Genomic DNA, 18,281 nt, shown 5'->3' with positions numbered 1-18,281 from the left:
TTTGATAAGAGTATCGTAACCGCTGAACTTCACTCAAATTTGACCACTACACCTGTAACATTGTTTCTTAAAGAGATAGTATCATTAAACCAGGATTTGAGGAACTCGAGTATGGAGCGCTCTAAACCAAAACAGATGAATCAAAGTGAAAATGAAACAGAAGGTAAAGACACTGCAGTCAATGGGCTGCACTTTGACGGCCGGCTGAAGATGCCCGGATGGAGCGCTGGTGGTGCTGCAGGAGACCCGAGTTCCTTGCCGTCCTCGAGCGTGATGGAGAGCTGGCGGGAAGAGCGCACTCGAAGTGTGGAGGACAATGAAATGAGCCTGCCGAGCATCGCTGCCGCATACACTACAATTCTCAGGGGTCTTGGGGAAGATCCGCAGCGTCAGGGACTCCTGAAAACCCCTTGGAGAGCCGCCACTGCCATGCAGTTCTTTACCAAGGGATATCAGGAAAAAATTATCGGTGAGTTACATGACAGCTGACTGTTCATTTACACGTGACGCGCATTTAACGCTTCAAGTTTAGGCTACTAGAAGCATTATTGCTCAATTTTTCTCCTTCATGTAAGAGTTTTTTAATAGAAGCATTATTGCTCAATTTTTATCCCTCATGTAAGAGTTTTTAAAACGTAAAAAAATCAGGGCATCTTTGAAAAGGGTACTTTACTCAACTCACCGTACTTATGAAACGAAATAAAAATTAAAGCGCAATAAATACAACATTATTACGTTTATATTCCGTTTTACAACATTTTACAAACGTTTTAACACTTCTGGAACGTTCAGGACGCGTTTTTGCGTTCCAAAAAGCTAGACGAAGCGCAATCGAACGGAACTCGTTTTTAAAATCTCAACCGTTTATTGTATTCAACTGTAGGCTATTAAAAACGCAACGCACCGACAAGACGTCCATCTGACGCATGTGTACATCAGACCAACCATTGAAAATAGTGCATACGCCTGGTATTAAATACTTCTTGTTAACGTATGTAGTACATGTCTTATTTACCTTATAATTCACCTTTAATGCATTTTTCATTATTGAGTGGCTACTAATCCTCCAAGTAGACACTTCATGCCTGATTGCTTCTTGCTTTTGTTTCCTTCTATTACATTCCTTATTAAAACATTTATTTCAGAGTTGCTTTCCTCCCAGTTATCATGAAAACCGTTTAAAGTCCGACTCCACAGACCATTCATCTCTCACAAAACTGACTCAACAGGTAATCTACTCCACCTCAAAGCAAAGGTTAAAAGAACATCTTGCACAATTGCCATTGGTCAGTCTAAGGCTGCTGTCTAAGTGGTGGAGCCGGGCGCTGCCCACATATCAACAACAGCCATACATAGAAAACAGCACATCTGGACCTGGTTTGTACAGCATTGTCAAGGGCCATGCATGTGGAATGTAATAATGTTCCACATCTACCCCATGATCTTAGAGAGCGCTCATAAAACAGACTTCTGCCCCCATTGACCTCAACCGACTGCATCTCTTGCACACAGTTCACAGTTCACAATGGGAATGATATGCAATGTCACTGTGAAGTGCGTATCCGATAAGAAATTACTAATGCAAAGTCTTTCTTTCTTCGACATGTTTGGCTGAAATGTGCACTACCCCTCCAGCGTAATGTGTCGTTTCTGGGATTGTTCTAAACTATGATTTTCCTCTTTATGAGGAGTGCAATCAAAGGCAAGCATCACTTTTACTATTGCTCATATTTAAGATTAGGGATTTGATCAAACCCTTAACACTGATTTTTAAACTTTGACATTACTTGTTCTGTAACATTTGCTTGGTGGACAATAAAATCATTAGACTTGCATTTTAGGAGGTACTCAAGCCATAAATAGGGATCAGAATGTCATAGAGACTTGGCTTTTTTTTTACTTGGGCCAGTAAGCAATCACCCAGAGCACCCTAGCAACGATATTCCTCTTCAGTAAAATGTTTGATGTCTGTTAAAAAATGCTGTTTTTTTTTTTTTTTAAATACTCTGCATTTGTTTTTTTGCATTAAGATATTTTAAGTGTCTTGGCGTTAAACCACTTTGAGGCAGAATACAGTTTGTCCCACATGTGTCATAAATTAGGGTATCAATGCATTTATGTTTAGTGAGTTTTTGCATTTTTGCATGCTCAAAATGGGTGGTGGGTGACTGCCCAGTGAAATGGAAACTGTTTGTAGACAGGATGTGCCTGAATGTTGGAGGCCATCTGACTTGGTTACGTCAAACAGTAGGTTATGTTGTTAATCTCCGTATTGTAAAATAGGCCATACATGATTTGTCTCAACATGAACATTGTGGTACAAAAATATCATCATGATCATTATTACATACAGTATGAAAGTTTTTTGCACATTTACCAATGCAACTGACCATACACACACACAAAAAAATCAGAATTATATTTCTGTAAGTTAACTACTTTGTATGCTTTATTGCAGTGGTAATCTAATGGTTTTGCTTCAGGGTCCAGATTTGACATAGGAGATCAAGTGTCGACCCAACACAGTACCAAAATTGTTTCTTGTGGAAAAGTAACTAATGCCTTTTAAACAAAAAACTGAAAATGTTAACTTGAACTGTATAGGCCCAACAATATGCAAAATTATAAAAAATAATATTCTGGGTTCAATACAATTTAAGCTCAATCAACAGCATTTGTAATTTCAGGCGAAAGATTACAATGAGGCACTTACAAAGGAAGTGCCTTCAATTTTTTTAGGGTTTAAGGCAGAAATGTGAAGCTTATAATTTTATAAAAGCACTTACATTAATTATTCTGTAAAATACTGTAGCTTGATTGGACGCATTGCCTTTGATGTCAACAACAAATATATGGGAAACGCCTTCTCTTTTTAAAAAGTTGATTTTGTGATCCTAACTATGCATGTTTATATGGTTAGTTGCATTTTATTCACTGTATTTTGAAATGCGCTATATAAATAATGGGTCCACCAGTTGAGAAATACTGCTTTATACAATATGTCATTAAGTTTCCGTATAATTTATGGTATTGTTGTGGTCTTCGGGTTCCCTTTATTTTATAAAGATATTAAAAAAGAGATATCATGTTATTTACGGCATTTACACAGCTTCGTGCAGTCTCTTTTCTGTATTCTTTGTTGCACCCTGCCCCCACTGGCTAGATGGATGCCATCTAGCCGTCTCTTATTTTAGGGATGAAGAACAAGCCATGCCCTCACTCGCACTAACATCACCCTTAGCCAGAGCTCTGCTCGTTGAAATCCTCACAATTTAAATGGGTTTCTATGGTTACTTATTGTATTTCAAGTATATGTTTGCCTTGGTGTGTAAATTTGTGTGTGAGTGTAATTGCGTGTGTGTGTGTTTAATTGAGTGTGTGTGACGGTGGCAGTGAGGCTGAAAGATGACTTTGGGGGATGTTGATTTGATTTCCTGTTCTTTTTGTCAGTGCCACCGTCATACGTGAGACCTTTTCATGTGTTACGCGTGTGCGTTTGAAAGTGGCTGTTTGTTTATGACGCGCTTGATGACAGTTCTCTCTTAACAGCTGCTGCCCTCCGGTTAAATACAACTCTGCTGTAGTTAAACAGAACAGTTTGTTTTCTGAAAAGCACACTGGTTAAAAACCAAACAGAACAGCACTACGATAAATGCAGGGAGTAAATTGGGTATTCTATCACCAGATAATGTTTAAAAATTCACAAAAGTCTCTTTTTGTTCTTGTAACACTGAAACAACATTGAAATAACGTATTAAACCACCTTAATTAACAATGTATTCAGTTTGTTTTTAAAGGGATAGTTCACCCAAAAATTACATTTCTCTCATCATTAACTCACCCTCATGCCATCCCAGATGTGTATGTATTTTTCTCTTCAGCAGAACACAAACTAAGATTTTTAGAAGAATATCTCAGCTCTGTAGGTCCATATAATGCAAGTGAATGGTGATCAGACATTTGTAGCTCCAAAAAAAAGTTATATAATTGGTGTGAGAAACACATTAAAATCCTTTTTAAAATTCCTTTTTAACTCTATATCTACACTTTCGCTTTTATATATGAAAGTTAAAGTGGAGATTTAGAGTAAAAAAAGACTTAAATATTGTTCTGTTTCTCACCCACACCTATTATATTGCTTCTGAATATATGGTTTTAAACACTGGAGTCATATGGATATCTTTTATGTTTCCTTTATGTGATTTTTGGAGCTTTAAATGTTTGATCACCATTCACTTGCATTATATGGACCTACAGAGCTGAGATGTTTTTCTAAAAATGTTTGTTTGTGTTCTGCTGAAGAAGGAAAATCATACACATTTGGGATGGCATGAGTGTGATCCCAATTTTTAGGTGAACTACCCCTTTAAGGAAAGCTTCACTATGTCTATTGCTTATACTTAGGGTTAAAGATTTGCACAAACCCCTAACCCTTTAACTCCAGTACTGTTTGTGCTACGAGCATGAGTGGTATCTCAAATTGTGTGGCTTGTGGAGGAGAGGTGTGCTGTTATTTTTCTAAGTGATCAGACTTATGATTTTCATCCTGTGGACGATAAAACAGGTGAAAAATCTTATACACTACGTTTTATATTATAAAGACTTACGCCTGCATGTAAACACCAAGCAACCACCAACAACACAATAGCAAAGCCCTAGTTACCATTCACAATAGCAACTGTAAAGTAATGTCCTGGTAACCGCTTAGAATGCACTAGCAACTACATTTTAGCATGCTAAAAACCATGCGAGCAGCTTAGCTACAATATAGCAATGCCCTGGCAACCATTGAAACACCCCAGCAACCCCTTGCAATATGCTAAAAACCACCCACAACACCTTAGCATCATGGTGGCAAGTTCTGCACGGGCAAACACCACTCTTATTCTATTAAAAAAAAGTAAAGATTTAAAAGAATGCCACGATGCCTGTTGAATGCACCTGTTGCCAGAGTGATCACAGACATAAAAACAGCCCAACAATCAATCAATTGTCATCTTTTCTGCTCCATGCAATGACTGCCCAAAAGTAGCAGCCACATGCATCAAAGTCAATTCACAACAGACCCTGAAGCCTCACAATCAGTTTACCATGTTTCCACAGAAACCTTTCCAGAGATTGGCGGCCAGGAAATTAAAAAGCCCCACAAAGAGAATAGTGTGCATTCCCACAATTAGATCAAACAGGATATATTTGAGCAATGATATGAGCAAAGAGAAATGATACAGGAGGACAACAAGAAGAGTGCATATGGGTCATATAAGGAACTAGTTTGTTCATCCTGTAGTAAAGGTGAATGAAACTATTTGATCAGGTGTCATATCTCTCAACTGACTGCGACCTGTCTGATCTTGTTGATTGTTGTTTTACCTTTTTGCAGATGTCCTGAATGATGCAATCTTTGACGAAGATCATGATGAGATGGTGATTGTGAAGGACATTGACATGTTTTCCATGTGTGAACACCATTTAGTTCCTATTTTTGGTCGGGTAAGATTGTTTCCATTTTCACTCATAAAAGAAAAACAACCGTAACTACACTATGTCACCTTTTCATCCTATCTATAGAAGATACTTGTGTTTTATTCTGTCTTTTTATTCTAAAATGTATTTCATTTTATAAAATTAACTGCAATGGGGTGAATCTTACAAAAATGGTCTAGTAAAGTCTAGGTCAAATTTACCCCCACAAAAATAATACATTATATTTAGCTTAAGTAAAATGAAGCCCTCATGACAATTAAACAGATTATTATTACAGTAATATCTTGTTGTATTATTCTAATTAATGTAATAATTTGTTTTACATTTAAATCTTTTTATTTATGGCAGTGCAACAAGTACTACCATGACCTTGATTAAAAGTTTAAATAAAATAGAATAATGTTTTCACATTTCAGTAATGAGAATTTAGAAGGATAATGTGTTTAATTGTCATTAAAATGTTCACAATGCAAAAATTCTTAATAGTCCTAAAATAGGTTTCATTTTTACTTCAAAAAAGAATTTTATTACTGTGTATTCTTTCTTTTTCCCCCCTGGGAAAAATATCATAATATCCTTAAAACAATAAAATATACTTAAAAGCAGAATGACATAAGATATTAAGTCTTGGTTTCAGAGAAATCTTACAAAATTTAGTTAGATTTTTCTTAAAAAGAAAAACTATTTTCCGATGGTAAGACAAATAAACTCATTTCTTCCAGTTGAATCAAGTTTTTTTTTCTAACCCCATTGGCAATTTGTTATTTTATATATGCATAAATGTTACTAAACTTTGTTAGATTTCTCTGAAAACAAGATACAATATTATATGCCATTATGTCATCTTTTTACTGGAAAACAAGACAAAAATACTCCGTAAGAAAGTGAATTTATGCAGTGTTTCTCTTTGGATTTGGGGTTGTGATGGGACATTTCTTTCTGAGATTTAGCCATCTTACATCAGAAATGGCTTCCTGTTTTCTGATGCATCTGGGAAAAAAAAGTGATATGGAATCTGTCAATAACCAATTTAATTAGCTATAATTCAACTTCCCTGGAAGATCTAGAAGGTACTTCAAACAAGCTGTATCTCAGTCAAAAACAATGCCCACTCTTAATCCTCCAGGTTTGACATTTAGTACCTCCCTCCAGCTCATATCCCTGCAGGTGTCTGCCATTTAAAACAAAAGAGACACTGTCGATCCTTTCACGCCACAAAAGGCTGCTGATGATAGACTGAGCTATTGATCAAGCACACGCAACATTTGTTTTTGTTCGCCACTTGCAATTTTGTTTGTCAGATGCTGTTGGAGGGCCGTTGTTTCCGCTGCTTCCCCCGCTGATAGCTCCCTGTCGTCAGCAGCGCGGGCCCTTATCCCTCCTCATCTATTTACCTCGCCTCTTGCTGCATCCACAACAAGATAATGACGCATCAATTTCTTTCAAAAGGGTGTGTGTCCATTCTCTTTTCTTTTTTCCCCCTTTCCCTTTCGCTTCAGTGTCCACTGTCTCCTTGATTGTCCCCTTAACAGTCTTAAAGTGTCCATCACGAGGGGCATCAAGCACCTAGACGTAGAGTAGACCCAATAGACGTCCCTTGTTTCAAAATATTGTGATATTTTACCTCACAATGCTATTTAAATATTCTAATGCTAAGAATTAATATTTGTATTGACATTTTTTTTACAATAATAGTGTAAAGGGGTTATAAGGGAAAGGAGGAGGTGAGACCCGGCTTTACAATATAAATAAAGTTTAATGATAAACTTAAACAAAAACACACAAACATAAACACATACAGGGCAGCTGCCATAGTTCTCTCTCTCCGTACTGCCATCTCCAGTCACCTTTATCCCTCGCTTGCCTCATCAGGCTGATTGGGGTCCGGGAGTGCGTCATTCCGGCCCGGCCCCGCCGCCCTCCATGCTACTAATAGTTTGGGGGAAAATCATTTGAGCACCTCTCAAGGCCAAGAGTGTTACAAGACAAATGCTTTATTTCTGTTAGACAATAGATAACAGATAAACACGCTGGAACCAAGGTACACTATTGCCCCGCATCGGTTTTTTATTTTACTGACAGTAGTTTCCATCCAAGCTACGCATTTAATTTATGCACAAAATCAGAATATTGCAAATATATTACAAATAAAGCAGTGTTTCCATTGCATGTGAATAAGAGAACAAAATTGTCACTTCTGTAGAATTTGGCACAAAAAATATTAAAGAAAATGGAAGTTGAAGCCACTATGGCTTTTTTTATTAAATGAGTTTCTGGGGTCAATTATGGTTCATATCCCTACCTAATATATAATTTGTTTTTATTAAACAAAGCAAAAATTACAACTGAACTTGTCAACCAGTGATCGCCTTGCAGTTTTATTGTATGGAAAAGAGCATCTTTGACATTTTGATTCCACTGGACTTTTTTGTGTTCCATGGCAAAAATGTGCTCCAGGCTCATGACTAAATCATTGACTAAATGACTAAATCATTTACATTTAGTCATTTAGCAGATTCATATTAATATTTACCATACAAAAGTCAAAAATATCTGCAGTATCGCACTGCCAAATTTCAGTACTAGCTAGAGTAGTGTAGCAGTTATAGCAGAAGAATGAGACAAAGAAAGAAAAAGGCATTAATTATAAATTATAATAATTATAAATATTATATATATAATCTATCTATCTATCTATTGTATATATTAATGATAATAATACATAAAACTATAATATTAAATATTAATATATACGATAGATAGATATGCAATTTTCATGCAATTTTCGAGTGTATGATCTACGTAAGCTGCTACTCAATTGCACTGAATACATGTAGACATGTGAATGGGTGATTCCAACCACAGAATAGTAGACAAGTATATTTTCTTTTACTTCAATAAAAGTGCAAGTTAATTATCAAAGATACAAATAAACTTTTATTTGGAAGTTACATTCAAAATCCACTTGGCTCAGAAATCTAAATGGAAAAGTATCTACTATACAGCCGCCACCGGTCTTACGCTAACCTGTCGATCTAACATTCTTTCAGCTGCAAATTTACCAGTGCAATCCAGATGCTCTTTAAATAATTTTTAATCCGTAAGCGATGCTTTTGGACAATGTCGAGTGGAGTTTGGCGGCCCTGAATGAGAGTTCAAAGACGTGTGGTATTATCGCATAAGAACAGAGAGAAAAAGAAAAAAGCAAAGACAAATCATTGCATGCCTGTTGATGCTGCCCTTTCTCTGGGATGCTTCATCAAATTGGTGGTGACATTTCAGTTCGACTGCATAGAGGAGGTTAAGCTAGAGGAGTGGGGGGTGGATGGTAGTGTGACTGTCAGGCGTGCAGCCACTTCCGAGCATATGCATAGAGATATGGCTCTATAAATCCACCGTTTCACTCTCTATATCTTGAACTTGTTGATCAATTTTAAATGATGATGCCCATCCTCTGCACAGGGAATTTCAGCTTCTTCCCTCCAGACGAAGGTATATAGTCCCAAAGTGCAGAACAAAGCGGTATAAAAATAGCTTTGTTCCAGAAGCCATCAATCAGAGGAACAAAATGCACAGATGACACAAAAGCTATGTTTCTTTATTTTTATGTATTTTATCTATTCTATTTTATTGTTGTCAAATGTGTATTGTCTGTGTTTGTCGTAAAAATTGTGTGGATAACTCTGACTCTGACACTGCAAAACAAATCTACCTACGGGTACAAATAAAAGGAACTTGAACTTGAACTTGATCATTCAACCTGTAAATGACCTCGATAGGACTTATGTCGGCTGTGCCTTGTAGCTTCCCAGTGCTCTCTCAGAGTCTCTCTTGAGTCTATGGTTTTGTTTCCTTCATATTTTGCCTTGCTGTGTAACACCTGTTAAGTAGTTAGATATTCCTGTTGTCAGTTAAAGGAATATTCCAGATCGAATAGAAGTTCAGACGACAGCATTTGTAGCATAATGTTGATGACCACAAAATATGATTTCGACTTGTTTCTCCTTTCCTTAAAATAAAGCAAAAATCCAGGTTACAGTGAGGTATTTTCAATGGAAGTGAATGAGGCCAATCAGTAAATATTAAAATAATCACTGTTTCAAAAGTATAGCCACATGATGTAAACATGATTTTAGTGTGATAAAGTCGCTTACTTACCTTTTTTGTGTAAAGTTATATGCAAGATATATTCGTTGCCATGATGATGTAATGCTATAAACTCTCGAATCGCCTAGAACAGTAGTCTGCCACAAAAAATTTAAACAACATTACAGCTCAAATAATACATGAGTTTTATCAGATTAATGTAAGTGCTTTTATAAAATTAGAAGATTCACTTTTCTGTCTTTAATCCCTCCAAACATTGGCCCAATTCACTTCCATTGTAAGTGCCTCACTGTTACATAGAAATGAGCTTTTCTGTTTTTTTTTTTTAAGAAAAAGAGAGACGAATCAAAATATTTTTTTTTGGTAATTCCTTTAATGCATTGTGTTTTTTCCACAGGTTCATATAGGTTACCTCCCGAACAAGAGAGTTCTTGGACTAAGTAAATTGGCACGGTAAGTGAAATATACAAAAAGCATTGTTGTGGGCACTTTTCATGAACTTCTATTGTTTTTAAACCTAAACCGCACAGAAACCTCTCTGCATTTTTTGATTTTCTTTAAGACATTATTTAGTATGTTTATTAAGCCGTTTATGTACGTTTAACATTTATTAAAAAAAAAAGTATTTCAATGTTTTTTGTGTAATAAGTCACCAGCCTAAATTTTGTTTTAATGTCTTCATCTCTGTATGACACTGAATGTAGCAATATCAAGGCTTGTTCACATACTTTGTTTTTCCACATATATTACAAAAGTTTGGCACAAAATATGTTTAAATTAATCCTTAAGAACCTCTTCACACTGAATTTCACCCTGCGTCAAGGCAGCATTTTTTCAGATATACCTGCAGCGATAACTCAAGTGAAGGGGATTAATGGCTGTCTCTCCTTCAGGGCTGTTGTTTGCTTGTGAAATAAAGATACTCCACCGTGTGTGTGTGTGTGTGTGTGTGTGTGTGTGTGTGTGTGTGTGTGTGTGTGTGTGTGTGTTTGAAGAAGTGAGTAAGTGTCTCTAAGAGGATTAGATACAATGTGTGAGTGACAAAGAGAAGCTTGATCCAATCTGACCCCAATACCTGTGGCTTAGCCCTTTCACTGTACCAAACATACAGTAATACTGCACTCCTCTAATGAAGATGCAACGTCAGTAGTCATGTAGATATCAGCTGTTCCACACTGTTAATCACAGTACATTTAGTACTCCTTGCATTTATAATTGCTAAAATATATAATTAATTACTGGTAAAATAAACTCTGATATGATGAATATTGCTTCTGACTAATGAACCCCAAAATGAAAATTCTCTCATCATTTACTCACCCTCATGCCATCCCAGACGTGTATGACTTTCTTCTACAAATGAAGATTTTTAGAAGAATATCTCAGTTCTGTAGGTCCCTACAATGAAGTGAATGGTGACCCAAACTTCTAAGCTCCAAAAAGCACATATAAAGGAAACATAAAAGTAATCCATAATACTGCAGTGGTTTGTACATCTTGCCACTGCAGTCTCTTGACACCATCATGATTTCAAACTCGGTTAAACTTGCTTGTGCTTGACGTATGCAGAAATCATGATCGCCAAGGAGACTGCTGATGTCAAAGTTTAAAGTGAAAAATTAGTTATATTTTGGTATGTTCTCACCCAAAAATGGATTGGTTTGCTTCACAAGACATGGATTAAACCACTGGAGGAGTCATATAAAATACTTTTATGCAACCTGTGGTGAGCAGGGCGGGGCCAAGCGGCATCTGGGCAGAGCGAGGCCGGGAAGATAAGTGGTGAATGAGTTCCTTGTTGACTGTTTGTCAAGCCTGTCCCAGCTTCCTCCTTCCCATGCATTCCACGCTGGTGCTGAAACCCGAGAAGGGGGAAGGATGCGCTGTCGTGGAGCCCTCGCCGCTGCCGTCCGACAGGAAGCAGAGGAGCCACTGCCGTCCGCCAGAAGGTGGATGAACTGCTGCCGTCTGTCAGGGGACGTAGGAGTGGCTGAGGAACAGTCAACAGCGTGTCTGGCGAGCCCGTCTCTCTCTCCTCTCTCTGTATTCACCCCCCACCCCCTCGTCCTGTTCCCAGGCTCGTGCGGGTCGAACCTGGAGACCATCCTGACACGCCAACACCCTCCCTAGGGGGAGTAGGTCACAGCCCAGAGAATTCCCGGCCTGAGTTTGGCAATGGGGGTATGTGGCGAGCAGGGTGTGGCTCGGCAGTGTCTGGGCAAAGCGAGACGGGGAAGAAAATTGGTGAATGAGTTCCACCTGTGTGCCACACCGGTCTCGCGTTCCAGTAAGGGGCGGCGGGAGTATTTAGTTTTGTTTTTTACGTTGTATAACAAATGTTTACGTGTTTGTCAAGCCGGTCCCAGCTTCCTCCTTCCCATGCATTCCTTGAACTTCGTTACACAACCTTAATGTGTTTTGTGGAGCTTCAAAATTCTGGTCACCATTCACTTGCATTGTATGGACCTACAGAGCTGAAATATTCTTCTTACAATCATCATTTTTGTTCAGCAGAAGAAAGTCATACATGTCTGGGATGGCATGTGGATGAGGAAGAGATACATTTTTCTATGAGTATTTACATTTTTGGGTGTACTATTCCTTCTACTATTATCTTTAATTACATAACTTAAAACTGAGAGAGAATTATAGTTGTGGTTTTGTGTATAGCTCTTGACTGTATCTTGTTTTTCCCCAACTTTTTTTACACCAGGATTGTTGAGATATACTGCAGGAGATTGCAAGGTAACAACCCCTTTCCAGACACATCTAATAATATTTGTAGTGATTCTTCCATGTCCTATTTATATGAAATATTTAAATAAATGCAAACAAAAGACCAAAATGTTTGTTTCTTTAATAGTTGTTCAACACAATGTTGAGATGTCAGAGATGGTGTCAATAATTTGGGACTGATTTTGTCTGTGTTTATTTTATTTCAGTTCAAGAGCGGTTGACCAAACAGATTGCTGTCGCCATCACTGAAGCGTTACAGCCTGCCGGAGTCGGGGTGGTTGTCGAGGCAACGTATGTCCAATATGTGAATGAAACTCTTTGGCTTTTAGAATATTTTTCCTCTCACAACACTCTGAATAGCAACAAACTCCATTACAGTACTGCCCTAAACAGCTGTTTGTCACTAAATAAAATGTTCCTGGTCTATGAGTCACTATGCAGTGACTTAATCTTTTTTGAATTGCTACAGATTTATGTTGGTAATGTGAATCACTGCAATTTAAGATAGTTTGAGACAAAAGACTTCCACTTTGTTGAAGGTGATTAAAATAAGTTTTTAAAGGGATAGTTCACCCAAAAATGAAAGTTTTTTTCTCTCAACATTTACTCACCCTCATGCCATGCCAAATGTGTGAAGCTCCAAAAATCACATAAAGGAAACATAGAAGTATATCAGACTCCAGTGGTTAAATAAATGTCTGCAGAAGTGATAAGATAGGTGTGGATGAGAAACAGATCAATATTTAAGTCCTTTTTCAGTATACAATCTCCTCCATGCTCATACAATCTTCACTTTAACTTTCATGTTCACATTCTTCTTCTTGTGTTTTTGGTGATTTGTATTCTTAATGCATATTGCCCCCTACTGGGCCGGGAGACAAATTTCTAGCAAAAAAGGACTTACATTTTGATCTGTTTCTTACCCACACCTACAAACAGCTTCTGAAGTTATGGATTATAACACTAGAGTCATATGGATAACTTTTATGATGGCTATATGTGCTTTTTGAGGCATCACAATTTTGGCACCTATTCACTTGTATTGTATGGTCCTAAAGAGCTGAGATATTCTTCTAAAAAATTATCAAATTATAATTTATGTTATGCAGAAGAAAGAAAGTCATACACATCTGGAAAAGCATAATAGTGATTAAATGATGAGAGAGTGAACTATTCCTTTAAAGATAGAATTTAGAATAAAAGTAAAAGAGAAAAGTGGCACTTTGGGACAAAAAAAAAAAAAAAATCATGTTTTTTTAAAATAATACAAGAATTAATCAAATGTATTCAATTGTACCACATATTGTATTTACAATCATTTAATATTGGTAACACTTTACAATAAGATTGTATTTGTTAACATTAGTTAATTCTTTAGGTATCGTGAACTAAAAATGAAAACGTTTTATTACAGCATTTATTAATCTTGGTTAATGTTAATTTACATATTAAGATTCAAATGTTCATTGTTAGTTCATAATGCATTTATGTTAAACTTTAATTAAAAGCAACATCAATTTACAGTAATGATTAATTCACTGGTCACATCACAATGTAGATGTGTTAATAGTTATACAGTAATACACACAGCCACGGTTAATATATAACAATTGTGTTTTCTTAAGTTTCATTTTTAAACAGTAGCATTATGTTCCTTTTCTTTTCTGTTCTCCAGTCATATGTGTATGGTCATGAGAGGCGTCCAGAAGATGAACAGCAAGACAGTGACTAGTACCATGCTGGGCGTTTTCCGGGAGGACCCCAAGACACGAGACGAGTTCCTGACCCTGATCCGGAGCTGAGAGGGTCGGTCTTCGCACCCCACTGCCAAAAAACTCGGACCAGACCCCTTCATCTCAAAGGAGCTTCTGCCTCCAAATGAGGCACTGCTGCTGTGTAACATAGTGTCCCACCCACATCTGGGGCGGTTACCTCGATAAAACATCTCCTCTGTATCACGTGTGTGTGTGTGTGTGTGCTCGCATGTATGTCAGTGATCGGGGTCTTGTTCTCTGTGGTTCATCATGTTTAATCAGTAGAGCTTTGGGAGTCTCTATTGACAAAACTGTGCTTGTTGCTGTTACATGGAGACATTGTATTTTCGATAACGATAATCCCTTCAAATGTTTAAAGCGATAGTTCTCCCAAAAATGAAAATACGGTCATTATTTATTCATGCCTTTTTTGGTTTCAAACCCCTATTTCTTTCTTCCACGGAATACAAAGGAGATGCAAAATGTTAGCCTCAGTCACCATAGACTTTAATTGCATCTTTTTCCATACAATGAAAGTGAATGGTGACTGAGGCTACCATTTTGCTGCAGCTTTTATTTTCCATGGAAGCAAGCAAGTCATATGGATTTAAAACAACATAAGGGTGAGTGAATGCTAACAGAAAAAAAGTTTTGGGGTGAACCATCACTTTAACCTGACAAAATGGCACAATTAGGTCTCGCTAAACTGTCAAGCACCAAACCCACCGAAATTTGTTTACATCTCTTTCCTGTTGGGTCACATTTGCGCTCTATTAAGCGCAACTTAGTAGCATGAGAATTTTTTCATCTTTTGATAAGGGAGAAATATGTCATTTCGAAAATCTGAAAGATTTGACAAATATAACCCTAACAAAAAAGTACTGTGTGGGGTACCATGGTACAGTTGTTTATCAGATAGTAATACACCATGGTTGATATATACACCATGGTCCTGGATGATGTTTTATTATATTTACATGGTATTTCCATGATGCATTTCTAAAAACATGGTAATACTATGTACCTTAATATAAATAATAAATACCTTGTTCACATACCATGATATTAACATGGTACTCAAGGTACTTCAAAATGATTACTATGGTATTACCATGGTATATGTGCAAAATTACATAGTATTACCATGGGATCATCTCCAAAAAACATGACAACACCATTGTACTTTGATATATACACTTTGGTACTAAATGATTACTTTACTCAAATACCATGGTTTTTACCTGCTACTCTAAGGTACTTCAAACTGTTTCAAAATGTTTATTGCTATGATACATGTAAAAAAAAACATTAGATTACCATAGTACCATTTACAAAAACATGGTTATACCATGATACTTTGATATAAATTATTACCATATTCACATATTTACAGGGTGCTTAAAGGGATAGTTCATCCAAAACTGAAAATTCTCATTCTTCAGCTGAACACAAAAGAATTTAATCTCATATCGCATCAAAAGATATGGATTTAACAACTGGAGTCATATGGATTACTTTTATGCTGACTTTATGTGCATTTTGGAACTTCAAAATTTTGGCACCCATTCACTTGCATTTTATGGACCTACAGAGCTGAGATATTCTTCTAAAAATCTTTGTGTTCTGGAGAAGAAAGTCAGTCATACACATCTGGGATGGCATGAGGGGGAGTAAATGATTAGAGCATTTTAATTTTTGGGTGAACTATCCCTTTATGAGATTACTATACTATTACCATGTTATATGTCTAAAAACATGTTAATAGCATAATCATTTGACAAATTATTATCATATTTAATCATATTTATAGGATATTGAAGGTATTTAAAAAATATTTCTATGATATTACCATGGTACAGTATGTCCAAAAAACATGCAAAAACCATTGTACTTTGAAATACCACGGTACTAAATAATTGCAATATTCATATACCGATATTTACATGCTATTCCAAAGAACTTCTAAGATCCAAGTCCAAAAACAAATATTATTACCATGGTACCAATATAGTCATTAGTAGCTTCTTTTCTGTAAATTAATTGTCCCAAAAGTGTTTTATCGATCCTTACTTACTCGTAAATCTTATAAAATATTTTATATAATGTGTCTTCAGTCAATAATTGTGCCCAGACCCACAGTATCATCTGTTTTTATGCTTGATCAAACAAAGTGTTTGTTTAAACTCATCATTAACATTATTTACAAAGTCTTAACATGTTTTGTGTAACACTATTATTTTATGTATTAAATCAGCTGTCTGAAATGTTGAATATTGCATGTTAAAGTGATGACCTGGTCCAGCCTTCTAAATGTTCTGTCTTTATGGTGATAGCTGTCGTTTAAGGTTGTATTTTGTAATTATTTGTTGGGAAAAAGACCAAAGGTGAAAGGTGCAGTCGAGGTCAATGTAGCCCCTGATTTTGCACACTATGTGAGATATACAGAAAGTTCTTGTATTGATGTGATCTTTATAATTAAAAACCATGAAGAAAAATAATATTTTAAGATTCTACATTTGTAGAACATATTTTGTATGTTTACTCTGACACATGTTTACAAGTTAGAATATATACTGTAGATATGTATCATTTCGAGAATTAATTATATAAAAGGGATAGGATCATTCACCCAAAATTCTGAGAATTGTGTTATCATTTATTTACCCTCATGTTGTTCCAAACCTGTATGACTTTATTTTTCACAAAAGATGTTAGGTAGATTGTTAGTCACCATCCACTTTCATTGCAACTTTTCCCCCCCTCCATCTGAAGAAATTCATACAGCTTTGTAACAACATGAGGATGACTAAATTAAGACAGAATTTCATTTTTGGGTGAACTATCCCTTAAAAATCTGAAACAACAGTTTCTATGGTTTTATTGATAGTGTATTGCCCGTGTGTGTGTGTGTTTGTGTTTTAATCATTTCTATCAAGTTTGTTTGGACAAAAACATTTCCAAATACAACTTTACAGTTGCTTTTGAGGTTTTAAAGACAGCATATAAGATGTTTCAATGTCACAATCACGTCATATCAGAATCAGAGTCAAGAAAATGAGCACTTGATATTAAGAAATCTAGTGTTATTCACGTGGCCTTCTTTAAAGACTCGATAAGCCTTTCATACACTTCAAATGTTCATCATCATTTCATCTTCAAAAATAAATCAAGTAAAATCGTCTTCTTTTTAAAGCATTTCTTTCCTGGTCTTTTCCAAGTAGTGGAATCTGAGGGGGTTCAGTAGAGAGCAAAGCAAAGGCAGAAATTTCAAAAGGTTCAGTATAAACAGATAAACATATTTGCACTGAGTCTCAAGTTAATTATTACGAATTCACTAACAAGATATATTTAAAACCACTTTCATTCATTTACATATAGGAATACATCTCATTTCTCTATTAAATCTTTTTCCTTACAACTTTGATGAACAAGACTGTCCACCTGTGTGACAGTTTCATGGGGCCCATTATCAATGTGTTTATAAAACAGTTGAGAGTGACACAGCATTTTCATTTTACAGAAAGCTCTGCCTCTTGGCAGTAAAAATCTGTTTGGGGCTCTCTGATTGGTTGAAATCCAGAGGAGGCAGTAAATTCCTCCCATACTCATGTGGTTACACTGAATAGGAGGGCAAAGCTTCCTTCATACCATTCAAACACATCTTGTTTGAAATCAGAGAAACAAAAACACATGGCATCCTTTCCAAAAGTTACCCTTTAATATTGTTCATCTGTGGTTGTTATAAAGATGTCAAGAATTGAACACAGACACAATGAAACAAACAAAAAACACATTCAATGGACAGACAGAACATTATAGACCCAACACACACTCACACAACAGTATAATCTCCCATTTTCATCCCATACAACCAGATTACACACACACACACACACACACACACACACACATATATACACATGGGCCCCCCACAGAAACAAGTCAATGGCCAATCAAAAAAGAAAGCTCTTCTTTTCTTGACTGAAGTGATTTAAAATATTTCAGAGGAATCATCTTTAAGTGAATCTCATCTTAAGCCTGTGCTAAAATAAACAGATAGCCTTAAAGGGACAGTTCACCCACAAATTTAAACTCTGTACTACTCACCCCCATGTTGTTCCACATTTGGACTGCTCAATTCAAGAGGTTGAGAACCAGGGTCAAAAAAAAACAAACAACAACAACACAACAGTAGTCCAT

At 36.4% G+C, this 18,281-nt stretch overlaps 1 protein-coding gene across 1 annotated transcript; it reads left to right on the top strand.

The window, feature by feature from the left end:
- The first annotated feature begins 22 nt into the window (after positions 1 to 22).
- gch1 (GTP cyclohydrolase 1) lies at positions 23 to 18,259 on the top strand. The gene is made up of 6 exons (XM_052153353.1): positions 23 to 469; positions 5,381 to 5,490; positions 9,989 to 10,044; positions 12,305 to 12,336; positions 12,534 to 12,618; positions 14,003 to 18,259. The coding sequence occupies exons 1-6, from the start codon at positions 112 to 114 to the stop codon at positions 14,127 to 14,129; spliced, it is 768 nt and encodes a 255-aa protein (XP_052009313.1). The 5' UTR covers positions 23 to 111; the 3' UTR covers positions 14,130 to 18,259.
- Positions 18,260 to 18,281: the final 22 nt, after the last annotated feature.

Source organism: Xyrauchen texanus, chromosome 22 (assembly GCF_025860055.1).
Source record: "Xyrauchen texanus isolate HMW12.3.18 chromosome 22, RBS_HiC_50CHRs, whole genome shotgun sequence".
Lineage (NCBI taxonomy): Eukaryota > Metazoa > Chordata > Actinopteri > Cypriniformes > Catostomidae > Xyrauchen > Xyrauchen texanus.
The sequence above is the reverse complement of the archived record's forward strand: the minus strand, read 5'-3'. Positions and strand labels throughout refer to the sequence as shown.